At 44.7% G+C, this 14,756-nt stretch overlaps 1 protein-coding gene across 5 annotated transcripts in view; it reads right to left on the reverse strand.

The window, feature by feature from the left end:
- Nucleotides 1–295: 295 nt before the first annotated feature.
- The window catches only part of DPF3 (double PHD fingers 3), a 162,732-nt gene continuing 148,271 nt past the window's right edge, over nucleotides 296–14,756 (reverse strand). For all 5 annotated transcript variants that reach the window (XM_066998678.1, XM_013191468.3, XM_048065246.2 and 2 more), the window contains 3 exons: nucleotides 6,184–6,296; nucleotides 4,666–4,747; nucleotides 296–3,622 (listed from right to left, as the gene is read on the reverse strand). In XM_066998678.1, the coding sequence (XP_066854779.1) occupies nucleotides 3,552–3,622; nucleotides 4,666–4,747; nucleotides 6,184–6,296 (266 nt within the window). In that variant the 3' untranslated portion in view covers nucleotides 296–3,551. The remainder of the gene's footprint in view (nucleotides 3,623–4,665; nucleotides 4,748–6,183; nucleotides 6,297–14,756) is intronic.

Here is a 14,756-nt window from a genome sequence, read left to right on the forward strand (position 1 = left end):
ACTGAGACCATTTCTCTGCCCCTTCTGGCTTCCAGAAAACTGGACAGCCCAGCATTCGTGTGCTATGGAGGGAAAGCCAGAACCAAGCCATTGTTTCACACAATGCAGTCTGAATTGTTCATTCTCTGGAAAAGCCTGAGGTACCTAGCACCAACAGCTGCCATTGAGGGCATGAAGGACATAATGGAAGGAGGTAATGCACTATTTACTGCATTCATAAAGACAATTTTCTGTAGCTGACCTTTTTTAGGTTTACCCAAAATGGATTAAAAATGAGAAGGGTTTTGTGAATATGTTTAACATATTTTAAGGCCATTACCCAGACACAGCTTTATTTAAATACATCCCCTCGACTGGTAAACATCTGTTTTTATAATAAGGACAGGAAGAACAATTACATCATCTAGTCTAGCTTCCTCTACAACACAAGCCTTTTCCAGTCAGACATTCTTGTGATTAACTAAAATTGCATTTAATTAAAATATGTCTTCTGGGAAACTGCCCAGTCTTGATTTGAAGACTTTGAGGGATGCAGAATCTACCACCTCCTATGGTAGTTTGGCCTGACTTGTGCTAAAAAATAGCTTGCCTTGCCTACTCAGAAGAGTTTTGAAATACGTCAGAGTTTGATCACCCTGAGGACTGCCAACGAGCTCACACATGGAGTGTGAACTTCACCACAGAGGGGAGCAGGTACAGAGATGATTTACTGGGTACATCACTTTAAAAAAAAAAAAAAAAAGGCAAAAAAGAGAAATCCCAGCTATCCCCAGAGCAGATAAGGAGCACACCTTGAATTTTGCCTCAGTTCGGTCTGCCAGGCTAAAGGGAAGACCAAGCTGCCTTCACCAGCAGCTTTCCCTGCTCACATGTCTTTGTCAGTGCTCAGGAAAAACATCCCCTTGCTGCCCTGCCCACTGCACGACAAACATATACTGTCCAACAAATCCATTCCATTTTTAAAAGCTGATGGGATCTTGCACTGATCTCCAACAATATTTTGCCACTGAAGATCTAGCCATCTATCCTTCTGTCATACCTCATTAGCAGTGAAACTTCAGCAGTGCCACTAACGAATACTTACAACCATGAACGATGCTGTTCACTATAGTGTGGGAGGAGAAAATAGTCAGTGGTATGGATCACAAGGGCAAAACAGGAAAGCAGGTGTGCATGCAGAGCAGAGATCATTCAGCAATGTCTCCATCACAGGGACAGAGAGCACTGACCTGCACCAGCTGGTCCCACCAACAGCCCACAGAGGGCTACCAGAGATTTAGGTGATGCATCCAGGAGGATCACACCACCTCCTGATCATGTCCCTAGGACCACCCATCAAACCGGGTGACAGCAGACAGGGCGGTGGGAATGGCACAGAAATCTGAATGGGACCACAGGGATGGGCAGTTCCTCAAACTGTGAGTGAGGAAGATTCTTTGTTTGACATTTTTTTTAGAGCTTTGTCCAGCCATGTACCAGACACCTGTGGTGTCATGCAGGCCTGTGGACTCCCGCTTTGCACTCTCTGCATGTGATACTCAAATATCTTTGTACGCTCGGCTCACCCAGGGGGCAGTCACACAGAAACTAAGGTATTGAATGAATCCCAGGTAGCTAGCGCAGCTGCTCCAGAAGAAATTTGGTCCAATACAACTAGGATAAATACTTTCTAAACTCCTTTTCTAACAGATTAAAATACTCCCACTGAAGCCTGAAATTACTTCATGACAGCACATGGGAAAATCCAACAGCTGACATGGCTACTGTGCAAGCTACAAAATGTAAAAGGTGAAGAAACTATCTAAATAATGAGGAAAAGTGCATTAGGTCAGTAAAGTTCATTCTAACTAAGAGTAATTACCAGGAGAAGGAAGAAAAATTAGCTCACTGATATTCTTTCACAATGTCCTTTCAAGTGTTCAGGGACATTTAATTTTGCAGAAAAGTTTCAACCAATATAAATATCCCAAATATAATCTTCAGTGTCCTTACCTACTAGTACAGGCAACCTGAACCACATGCTGCTTGGGACTCTCATAACTTTATATTTTAATCCCACTTAAATCTATGCATAGAAAGTAATATACATCATATCCAGGAAAATGATCTTTCTGGGCTACTTGGCAGTCTGGGGACTTGCGTGTTTTTAACCTTAAAGATGCATCTGGTAAAAAATGGTTAATGTACTCACTTGTCCTCCTAGCAATGTTGTAAGTTATTCAAAGGGACTCAACTCTAAAAATATTTTTCCAATGATGCTCTTGCTTAATGTTTCTCCATTTCACATGTAGAGGTTTGTTTAAACAAAGTACAACTATTTCTATTTAAATTTTAAAATAACTATGAAAATCTTTCCTTCCACATTAGGTTCAGTAAATTACTCCTTTATCTAGAGCTTGGGAAGGTTTTTGCCAAATTATCATGTTTGTCAAAAAATGCAGTTGTATAGAATTGTGGGGCAAAATGATTAGAACATTCAGATAGATCCTGGTAACTATTTTGATTTTTAAAAAAAAAAAGTACATCTTTTCCTGATTAGACAATTCCTAAAATAAAATTTCCATTTTCAATTGCAGAATATTTTAGTTTAGAAATTTAAAAAAATAATCAAAAGTGCTTCATATCACCCTAAGCCAATGTTGCTCCTTTTTTTTCCAGCTTACTTTAGATGGCTCAGAAAACTGACACCTTCATTTTCTATGATCTACTTAAAATCACATTTTGCTTTCATTCAGTTTTCTGAGCTAAATGGCAAGACAGTTAGATACATAACCATTCACTTTTTTTTTTGAGCAAAAAAAAAATAAAATGATGAGTCTGAACTGTGTGATGGCACTGCAGTGGGACAGTGTGCATGAATATCCAAAAATACCAAACACGGTAGACTTTTCTAAGCATCTGTGTGTGTTCATAATGGTCCTGCTCTTCTGTCAGAAATACTAAAACCAGATGTCTAAAGATCTGCCAAAGCAAAGCATTTGATCCAAGGGAGAAAGTGTCACCCTCAAAAAATTTTGATCAGTGCTTCTCTCAGTGACAATGTGTTGTTCACAACCTGGCAAGTACTGAACTTACGCAACGCAAGGCCCCGTATGAATACAGAGTGGTTGCACTAAAGAGATTTCCAGGCAAGCCCTTGAGGAGTAACTGGTGCTGCTCCCCAACAACGTACTCACCAATAAATCCTTGGGAGATATCTTACTATTTCTCCTTCAAGAAGACTAAACAGAAAGCACAAGGCCACACAAAACTGACTTCTCCATGTCAATATAACAACCCTCCCCCTTCTATAATGCATGTGAGCCCGTGACGGTAAGCAGCAACCATGCATAGCAGTGAAGAGATTTCATCGGGAGCATCAGGAAAGTACACGATCCTTCTAGTAGAGCCCAGGAGGTTCTGCATCAGTGACAGTGAATACGACAGATACCTCTTCCTGTACTTGAATGTCCATTCATTTTGATGTGGGTTGTGTCTTTGTGTTCTCGATGGGAAGTGTGTGCTGGTATGACAACATGAGGAGCAAAGTGTTTCTTGATTGCTGGAGCTCCTCAGGCCTGGAAACCAAAAGCTGATGCTCTTTCTCTGAGCAGCTCCCGGCACAAATGACAACTCCAACTCCCTGCAAATGAAGAAATCCTTCTTATGACACTAAATCCAGATACTCAGAGTTTATGTCAAGATTGGCTTGAATAGAATATCAAACATTCCTGACATTGGAATTGCCTGTATGTGTCTGAAGCAGGCTCTGGTGCCCTTGATGTCATGCATGTAGACCCTCTACACAGCTTAAAACACAGCTGGGATGTGCATTCCTGCTTATAGGTGTTTTATGTCTTAGTACATTCAATACACCACTTCCCAGCCAAACAGAAACCTTTACCTAATTATTAGCTCCATTTCGAATTTTTCCCTCCTGATTTTAGTTTCCCATTTATCAAAGTTACAAACATTTAGCTCCTGCATGCGTGATTAATTTGTAATTATTCTTGTCTCACCCCTCATGTAAACTGCAGTCATTTGCACCCAGACATCTCCTTCTCCATTCCTACTGCTCTCTGCAGACTTCAGTCAGAGAATCAATAACAGTAAGGGACTAGTTCCTCTCCTAAACCAGGAGGCGAACTGCAACCACTAGCAGTATAGTCAGATTGAATCCCCTTCAGAGGTTTTAACTGCATACTCAATGTAATACAGACCATAAAACCCTCACCCTTCCAAGGCAACGACAGGCCAGAGAAAAATGAAGGATTTTTCTCACAATCCTCTTTCTCAACAACAGACTCAGCTATTCCAGAGAATAGCTTCCTGTCTGGGGCTTTCTCTCTGGGACCTTGACTTCTTAGGAAGTCCAAAGCCACAGTTCACAGGAGCTCACTTCAGCTGCCTAAATTGAGGCGTCCAATGCCATATGGGACATCCAAAGGTATCCATGATCTGCAGAAGAGCCATGTGCTGGAAGAGAAAGTAGAAACCAGGCAAGATTGCACAGGACATCTCAGATCACACAGGCCCTCTAAGCCTACTCATTTGCTTTCTTTCCAGTGCTACCTGCCTGTTCTTTCCTACTGCTTCCTTAACCCTGCATGGCCCAGGCCACCTTTCTGAAACTCTTCTCCACAAGGACTTCATTGTGATTTTCAAAGCAGACTTCTAACACGTTACCTTCTGGGGGCTCAAAGACTGGTGGATTCAAGCAATACATGTGATAGCCACGGTCACAGTCATCACAGAAGAGCAGCTGGTCCTGAGGCAGGGTTGTTGGAGAGACAGAGGGGAAAAGGGAGAGAAGGAGAGGAGAAGAGAGAGATAAAATGATGCACATTAGTCTCATGCCAAGATGAAAACATAAGCATGGTAATCAGCATTGCTCAACTAGGAGCAAAGAGCTGCAACATAGAGACTAAGGGGTTACTGGGATTGTAAAAGGATGTAAAAGACATCACATTTGTGGGTCCAGGATCAACCACCATATTTCTGAGAGGCCACTGAGAGCCCTTCTCATCACAAAGGCAGTTTGGAAATCTCTCTGAGATTTCTAACTGAAATCCTCTGAGACTTCTAACTTCTCTTAGAAGATTAGACTCTCTTAAGAATCTCTACAATTCTCTTAGAATCTAACTGGGAAATCTCGCTGAGAACCAGAGGACTTTCTCTCCAAAGTGGCTTCATGTTGCAGGACCAAAAGCTGTTAGGTCAGTAGTGAGAGAAGAGGACTGGCTTCCCCACTTTGCTGGGCTCCTGTGTGACCAATGCTGGATCTCATTTTTTTTCAGAAGAATCCTTTCTCATCAAAAGCCTGGACTTTGCCAGTAATCCAAAACTCAACCGAGTAGCATATGCTCTGTGAAGGAGATGTGAATAATGTGATCCTACCTCGTGGTCTGCAGCTCTTTCACACACTTCTGGGGATAAATCCTTCTCCAAAGTACCCCTGGCTCCTAACACAGAGCAGCTCCCTATTCTCAGATTTCCTCATTTACCACTAAAATTTCAGGCTTCAAATTCATTCTGCTATTGGGAATGCAGCATTAACTACTGCCTCCAAAGTTCTTCAGCCATGGCCAGTTATCCAGGTTTCTTACAGACTATCAAGGGCCCTTATCATTAGATTTTAACTGGGGGGGACGGGGGGGGAAGAAGAAAAAAAAAGTTCAGCTGCAGACTCTGGGTCATGGTTTGGAAATCACTGGAAAAGGTGATTAGGTGACTCATGAGAGGCTCAGCCATCCCAATCCAAATGCTTCCATGTTTCCTGAATATTATATTTAAGATTAAAAAATCATGACAACAGAGTAAGTAAAATCTTGGACAGAAGGAACATACCTGTCATCTCTGGGATTATCAACCATTCAGATTTATTCCTGATTACAATGTTAAAAACACTACTCTTCTTCAGCTCCCTGTAACGTGAGTGCATGGGCCCCAGCTAGTTTCTACTGAATGAGCACACCACCATCTTAAGTGGCCCTATTTGATACCCGTGGTAATTTCAGTAGAGACCAGAGGCTGAGCAGATCGCTGAGAGGAGCCCATCCCTGCTCTCAGGAGTAGCTCCTCCCAGGAGATGTAGGAAAGCAGCAGAAAGGCAACGGCCCACAGCATTGCCACCTGCTTCTCAAGGGCAGGCACGGCAGCAGCTGGCTGTGATGCTTATTGGCACGAAAAGGTAAAAAAACTCACATCGTTCTCAGAGGTCCCACAAAGGCTGCAGGATTTGCACTCAATGCACTGCCACTGATAGGTTTTAACAGCCTCAGTCATGTTTGTGGTGAACTGCAGGCAGGTCGGGTGTCCTGAGGAAGATGGGAAACAACCGTCATTGTTAAGGCTCACTTACCCATCGTCAGCAAACCGGCATTATGTTTGGGAACAAAACGCACATGGACATGGACTGATCACAACATGGGCTGCAACTAACAGATACCAAAGAGGAAAGCAGGCATTAACCCTTTCGCTGCCGGGCACAAGAGAAAATCAGAGTCATCCCCACCCTTTCCCCATTGGCAAAGCAGTTTTACTCAGAGCTCTTAAAAATGGTTTGGCTTTTTGGCTTTGGCTTTGGTTTTTGGGTTTGGGTTTAGGCTTTTTTGTTCGTTTGTTTGTGCTTTTTGGTTTTGCTTGCTTGTTTGATATTTTGAAAGAAAACAAGAGAAAGGATGAAGTCGGAAACAAACCCAATTTTAGAGAGAGCCCATCCATCTCAATAGCAATTGGACTACAGCTTCAATGAGCGTTGTTTCGACCGGACCGAAGGACCTGGTGGAAATGAGGTTATTCTCTGTTTCAGAACTTCCCTTCCTGGTATCCAGATGGGCGAAGCAATTCTGTAAACTTTGCTTACGTGGAAGCAGCAGCATACAGAGAAGAGGCAAGACAGGATGGAGGGATGTAGCTGTCATTTTTTTTAAGAGCTCTGCCGCTAAAGTTGGTTGGCACAGAAGAAACCAAATTGCACAGCTAACCTTCCGGGATCAAAACAAGAAACCAAAAGGAAAACACCCCAAGCCAACTCCACAATGAACTAAGTGAAAGGAATAAAGAAGGGAAAGCTAGCAGAACAGTCACATCTAATCGGGAAGGACAAACTGCCAGTTACAACCCCCACCCCTACATGCGTTTCGACTCCAGCTTTGCAAAACAGCAGTATCACAGTAGCAGGGTCAGCAATGGGCTTTCTGGAGGGGAAAATACAAACAAACAAACAAACCAAAGGTAGGATCAGTGTTCCTTCTGCAAAACAAAACAAGAAAAATATACCGCTGAAATAAAGCGCTGTAGTCCCAAACCACCCCTATCTGGCTGAAGCAGCCTCCTGCAATAAGCTATTGCTTGCCTGCTTGGAAAGCCCTGCATTTAGCATCCCTCTCTGGCACATACAAGCATTTGTACTGTGCAGAGTTGGGGCAGGCGAAATGGGACAGGGCTATTCAATTGCTCATCTACAGGCAGAGAATATCTAGAAATACAGGTATGCACATCCAGCACTACTGCATGCTACTTCCAGAAACTTACGCCATTGAGTGTGTGGGCTTTTTTCACCTCTAGCAGATCTGTTCTTAGAAAACAGCCAGTGGGTGGAAAGCAATCTTTTCCACCTCCACCTCCACCAGCCTAGGTGTCTTTTTAAGAATGGAGAATAAAAAAAAGAAAAAAAAAAGCTGTTTCTCTGATAAGAAGAAAAGGCATGGCTACAGGAGACATGGGCATAGATGTACTGTCTTCATTACCAGACCTATCAGTGGTACTTTGCTGTGTTATCACATTACCCATCACCACCCTATAAGAAGCATCTATATTTTCTAGTTAGTGAAGCAAACAGTCGCTGAGAATTGCCAGATATAATGCAATAATGCTGTGGGCAATATATTTCCTTTATGTGCCCATGTTGTTACCAAACGGTGGAACAAGGATTTTGGTTCTCCAGTTACATTTGCATGGTAGTGGTACGACAACTAAGCCCAGCAAAGAAATGTGTGCATTAAAGTTATTAAGAGAAATGAACAGAAAACAAAGGAGATATTTAAGGAAGGAGGGACCAATGACATTGTTCATGTCGCTTTTTTAAGCCTTTGAGCAAAGTGTTTTGACAGTACCAATGAGCTCAGACCTGCTAAGAAGATCACTAACTCTTAGAGCCCTTGAAATGTCAGCACAGAACAGAAGTCAGATTTTACTGAGATTTACTGAGAACCAAGTCCAAACTGAAGTTCTGGGGGCCCTGAAGTCACAACTGCCCAGAAGGCAATTCTGTGACATGAGACCTTTTCTGGCTGGGAGGACCTCTTGTAATTTCTAATGCTACCAAACTAGAAAACCTGACATGACACTGAAATGATCCTCCAGATCTGATTTACAGCAAATGCAGAACCTCATTTCAACACCAGTAAATAGAACAAATGGGCCACACTACACAGCAGGGAGGGATTCATCCCTACAGCTGCAAGTCGGCATCCAGAAAGGTTGTGAAGCGCTGGAATATATCAAAGAAAATAACTCATAGAGGGGTGCGAGTTAATCAGTTAAATAGCTTCAGTCACATTTGAAAAGAAACAGAAAGAATGGAATCAAACTTACATAAATAAATCAAAGTTAAATGCATACATGCATTCACGTGCTCACTTGCCTGCATACTCCCATTGCTCATTGCAGACTCCAGCTAGAGCATACCTCCTCAAACGACATGAAGGTCAGGTTCTGTTCACTGCTTTATCTCTGTCCCTTCGAAGTCATTCCTGCTCCCTTCCAGCTATCAGTCTTGACTATCTAGTTCCTCACTCGCCTCAAAAATACCTTTGCATGTTTTCTGTGCTGCATCTCATATCAGTGGTGCCCCATCCTGGAAGTGATACATCCTATTTTGTAGAGCCTTTCTTAAGAACCGCACCCACCCTGAGCCTAAAAGGAGTGGGCTTTTGCGGGCTGAGGATTCCTTAGAAAATATTATTAGTGGAGTGAGGGCTGCTGTGGCTGCTTTTTAGAAGCAAAGAGAGAATATTTTGCAAAACATACTAACTTACTTCTTTGGTCTCTCTCTCCAAATGCTGTGACTACAAAGGAGTCTCAAAAAAATGGCCACAGACATGTCTGCATAGCCACAGACCACTCTCTGTTAGCCCAGGGCCCATTACTTGTCCAAGGCAAAAGGAACGCTTCATGGACATCTCCTTCTTTAGCCTCCAAGTCAGATCCTCTTTCACATTAAATAACATGCCATGCGGTACCATGGCCCCAACCTAATGAAGTTGGAAAGACTATTTTTATTTATGCCAGCAGCTTGATAAGGTACTGCAGTGTATGGCAAGCATGCCAGTAGATACTCAAGACATGAAAATCCTTTTTTCCTACCCTGCCTGCTCTCCTTCATCACCATCCCTCTGTTTTCCTGTTACTTTGGTTGAAAAAGCAGTGTTTTCCATAACCTATGAGAAAATTCACATCCAAGACTTCCTGGAGTTGTATTAGTGAGCACCATCCCTGCTCCATATCACGGCATTCCCTCTGTGGTGGAATACCTGAGGAAAAAGCCCTGTAGCTTCACATAACAAGCTTCTGTTGCTAGATCTGAACTCTTTTAAAAAATATAAAGGTTAGTTCAGCTTGTGAACAATTTTACTTCACACAAAGAGCAGTCAAAAATGTGGTTCCAGTTACAGATACTATGGTAGCGCACAAGCCAGAGAGCTGGAAAGGCTTTTTTGCTTACTTTCATCAGTTATTTGGTCAGGATGAAAAAAAAATACTACTGTTTTGCTAATCTTGTGATAAATTGCATTCAATATGGTTAAGGTGTGCAGCAGAGAGTCTGCAGCAGGATCGTGGTTAATAATTTAGGTGGTGCCTCAGCCCTGGCAAACTCCCGATCACTCTCACATGTCTGTATCAGCTCCATGGATCTAACAGGAGGCAGAAGTAACACATATTTATGGTGTCACTGAAGTCAATAGACAGACCTCTAAAATACATCCAGGGAGTAGTTCTGCTGAAGGAAAAGGTGATATGTTAACATCGACAGTTTCTAATCTACCATAACTATTCTCTACCTAAACTTTTGCTATGCTGCAATAGCTATAAACAACAGAGACAATAAAACTTGCAGCTAGCAGGTTTCCAACAGCTCATCCCTTTGTCTTAAAGCAATATTTTAAAGTATAGATCAGCCCTGAATGCTCCCCCATCTCTGTCAAAACTCTCATCTGGATCTGAACCCTGCGACTGAGACAATATTTTACGGTGACATCCGCGTTTCACATGCCGCTGGCTTTAATTGTACACTGTGTCCACTGGACATCTGATCTGAGGAGTGGGGGGCGAAAGCATTTCAGCCACCATTTTGTGACTCCTGCACGCGGCGCAATTGCAGGCTAATGGTACAGAGAATTTAAACAGAAATACCCTAAAAAAAATCTAAAAATCTCTTCTGCTTACGCTGGCTGTGTAACACTAAAGACCAAAACTGACATTAAAGGGCAGGAGCAATCTGCTGCTCCCAGGCGCTCTGTGACCAGCGAAGGCCTGCGAATGGCTCATTAGTGCTTCTTCAATAATGGATTCTGCATCACAAGATTAATTGCAGCCATGTGCTCTGTCACACCCGCCACAGACTATTTAAGTTAACAATCCAATCAATAACCTTTTTCAAACAAAGGCAGAGATTATCTTGAGGAAAAAAAAATAAGCAAAGACTCCTTTTTTGAAAAAAACAAATGTGAAATTATTTATACAGAGCAAAAGGAATCTTCACCCAGTTCCCAATTCCTTCCTTTATCTTCACTGTGTAGTCCTAGGCTTTTTAATCAATAGCATAATGAAAACCCACAGGGCTCCTAGCTATATCATGTCAGAATTTATTCCATAAACTATTCAGGTCTTTAAACAACCATAAATACATATTACAGATATAACGACACAGGAACCCCATCCAAACATGCATGCACAGAAACTGCAAAATTTCCTCTTCCTAAGACTGAGTAAGCATTGCTATGACCACTGCCATCATTAGACAGAATTATTACTGTTATTCATAAAAAAAGGAGGGAAAAATAACTTGTAATTCTAATAAGGGATATGTCTTTATAGCTGTGATATAAAACTGTAGCCCTACATTGTCCATCTGAAAATGCAGTTCAGCATGCTTACAGATATCTGGTGTCAACAACCCCACACATACAAAAACTCTGAGCCAAGTTTGCCAATCAGTAGATTATTAAAAGTACGTTTTATTTGCATTTTAATTCTTGAGCCTTTTAGGGTTCCTCTTTGAAAGGTTCCCAAGCAAATAGAAGGATTAGAGAAGGTCCTTAAAAAAGCAAACCATCTAACCAAACCAAAAGGCTGCCAGAATCCCAGGGCTCCAGGAGCTGCAGCTCTGACAAAAAGACCAAGCATTTCTAAGGGATGAGGACACGGAGCCCTTGGCATTTTCCTGGCCCTTCCCGTCTGGCAACACCGAGGCACTATGATGCAGGGACATATGCCTGCCTGCTCGAGTGCAAGTGCTCGTAAACAGAAGTCTTTGGAAGCATGTGTAAGGTGAGGATCCACAGCACCAACTGCCTCGCTACCTCTGTGATTTGGGGAAGCCGGAGTACTTCATGCAGAAAAATGTAACAGGTTTCCCTGAGGCCACGGCAGGGGTGGGCACCAGAGGCTGCAGATGAGGAGCTCTGGCCTCCCCCTCTTCAGAGCAGAGCCCTGCTGAACTCAGCCTTTTAAGAAAAACAAGCAAACAAGAAACAAAGGAAGTCTTGCTCGCAGGCACCATTGGGTTTCATTACTAAAGCATAAAAGGAGGAGAGGAAGTATTGCCAATGTGAATTTCTACATGGAAATGAGTGAACCTGGCTGATTCCCCCAGTGTCCAAGGTTTTGTGGCCCATTGCTGCTGGTGCTACCACGGAGGTGAGTCCGAAAGGACCTGTGGGCCTTGGTTCATATATTGGTCAGTCTGATTTGGTCCAAGACCAACTTTCCTCTACTCTAATATGCCGCAATATGCCAGTAATTGTGGAAGAATTAAGTCCTTTAATAATTGACGGAGCTCTGAAACCTTTCAGCTGTGGCAGAGCTTCTAGCTCCTATCACTTCACTTCCTGGCCCTGGAGCCTTCCTGCCCGGTGCGGACAGGGCTGGAAAGGCGCAGGCCCAAGCACGGGGCACGCCGCTGCATCCACACACAGGAGGCATTGCTTCGCTCCTCAGTGCTGCCCATTCCAGCAAAAACAGGCACATAAATTACAGATAGCTCAAATATTCAGCACTGGTAGGAGAGAACCTGCTTTAATTGCCAGCCCAAGAGACAAATAAAACCCCTGTGCAAAAGATACTGGGTCGGTCCCAGCCTCAGTTAGGCAGGTATAATTGGAGTCAACGGGAACAGAAAGCAGACAAGCCTGGCGTTTGAAAGCGATTACACCAGAGATCTTGATGAAGTTGAAAAACGTTTGTGTGCGCTGAAGGCAGCACTTCCCGCTGCAGTCCCCTGCTGTTGCTTTGGCCACGCAAACACCAAAGGGCACAGCAGGAGCGAGCTCCTACCACAACACCCCGCAACTCGGGGCAATGGCTGGATAATTTCTCAGCCTTGGCTGAGAGTTGGGCACCAGCTTCCCCGTGCAACTCGCTCCTAGCTCTGACTACACAACACCACCACATAAAATGCTGGTAAGCATCGAGAACATTCACTGGGACAAAGAAACTTGACTACGAGGGTGTGTCAGGAGGAAAGCCGGGTGCAATGCCGGCATATATGCCTAAACAAAGTGAAGGCACCATGCACATCCAGGCACAGCTGGGCCCACAGAGATTAGCTGAGGCCAGGATGGAGCAATTCTGCCTGGCACAGGGCAGTGGGAGGCACTGGGTGGGAGCTGGGGATGACCTCCATAGGGCACACACATTGAGAAGCAGGAGTGAGGTATGCAAGCCATCCCGAAGGCGTGGTAGTCCAGCTAAGTTATCGCACAGCATCCCATCAGTAGTATATGCCACAAATCTTACAGGAAAACTATTTGAAAAGAGCCTCCCCACGCTGCAAAGCCACTGGTGGGGCAGAGCCGTGGGCACCCAGGCTCCCACCTGAGGGGCTCTGCTCTGCTCAGTGCGGAGAGGCTGCAATAAGGCAGAAGCCATGCAGCAAACTCTGCACCTTTGCAACCCAGGGGGTCAGAAACGGACCCCATGCCTAACCCCAAAGGAAATTCCTTGTGCCTGCTGTGCCCCACCAGACAGCTCCGCTCCCTCCTTCTCCACGCTGGCCCCTGTCAGACACCGTTGGCTGCCAGACAAAATGGCTATTTCTTCCCAAAGAAGCATAATGTGGAAGCACTCAAATAACCTCGCAGCGAAGCATCAGCTCGTTAATGCACTGGTAAGTCATGCCAGCGCTGTACGATTCCTGGGGGTGAATTAGGTCAGAGTGACCTCCAGAAAACCCACCAGGCTGCATCACCGCGCAGCTTCATGGGTAACGATCTGCTAATTGCCAGGGGGCACTTGGGCTGCTTACCAACACCAACAGGAAGGAAACCTGCCTGCAGGCGCTGCACGGACTCCATATGCCAGGGACGCAGCTTCTAATAACGAGAATAAACCCATTTATAAAGCACAAACTGGCCGGGAACCCTGGCAACAAATGCGAGTGCTGCCCAGCAGGTAGGCCTAGCAGGGGCAGCCGCCGGAGGCCTTCCTAGCTGGGCAGCCCGTGCCACGCGGGGCAGGTTTGCGCTCGGCTGTGAAGAGAAGCAGGGGTGATGTAGATGAGATGAAAATGTGGGAGCGGGAGGGAGGAAGGCTGCTCATCCAGACAAGATGAATCACCACAACCTGGAAAGCCAACATCCCCTTTTTGCCTGGGGGACGTTTTCGTTACCCTTCAACAAACTGCAGTGGAAAAAAACTCCGAGGCAGCTCCGACCTCATCGCCATGCGCTGCGGGCTCCCCGGCCCGGCCAGCTCACACACCACAGAGCTTTCAATCAACTGGCAGACTCACTAAACCCTTTCAAAATGAGCAACCAAGCAAAAATACTTGGTCATAAACACTAAAAATAGGAGTGGAGGATTGGGTTTTGTTTTGCTTTTTAACTTGGTGAAGCCAGTTCTTCCTAGTGCATTAAATCCACCTCCCTGGCAGCCCATTTAGAACATCTCCTCCCCCCTGGGAGAGCCAAAATCTCCCGCTATAATGAGAGGAGTAGGGTGCTATTTAAAATGCTAGGGAAACAGCAGCCTGAATAGCCTTCTACTAGAGCATTGCATGAAAAACTCCATTAAGCCCCCCCCCCCCCCCCATAAAGCAAGATATAAGCTCTGCCCCTCCTCCCCTTCCTTTAAGGCGAACAAGGACTCTGCTACCTGCTTGAAATCTTCAGCCCCAACTGCTGACAAGACACCTGGTCCTTCCTCAGTATTCCTGGTGTTAAATGGCTCTCTTGGCACAGCCAGAGAGCAGCACATCTGCAGGGGTGGCCGGTGCTGCCCAGCACACCATATTCTTGAGGCAGTACTCGCAGAGACCAGTTGCAGTCCTTCCCAAGCACCAAGGGCTTCGTGGAGAACTGCAGAGGTGGCTTCAGCCATAGGCTGCTAAGAGTCACTGCCCACTGGAAATAGGCCAGGCTGGGTTAACGCAGGTGAGTTAGAGGAGGGGACGGGAGAGCTGAAAAGGAGAGTGGTACTGATCTCCGGACGAACTTTCTAGAATGATTGAAGAACAAGTCTAGGTTAATTCACTACCAGAATGGTTCCGGGAATTT

This window comes from Anser cygnoides, chromosome 5 (genome assembly GCF_040182565.1).
Source record: "Anser cygnoides isolate HZ-2024a breed goose chromosome 5, Taihu_goose_T2T_genome, whole genome shotgun sequence".
Taxonomy (NCBI): Eukaryota; Metazoa; Chordata; class Aves; order Anseriformes; family Anatidae; genus Anser; species Anser cygnoides.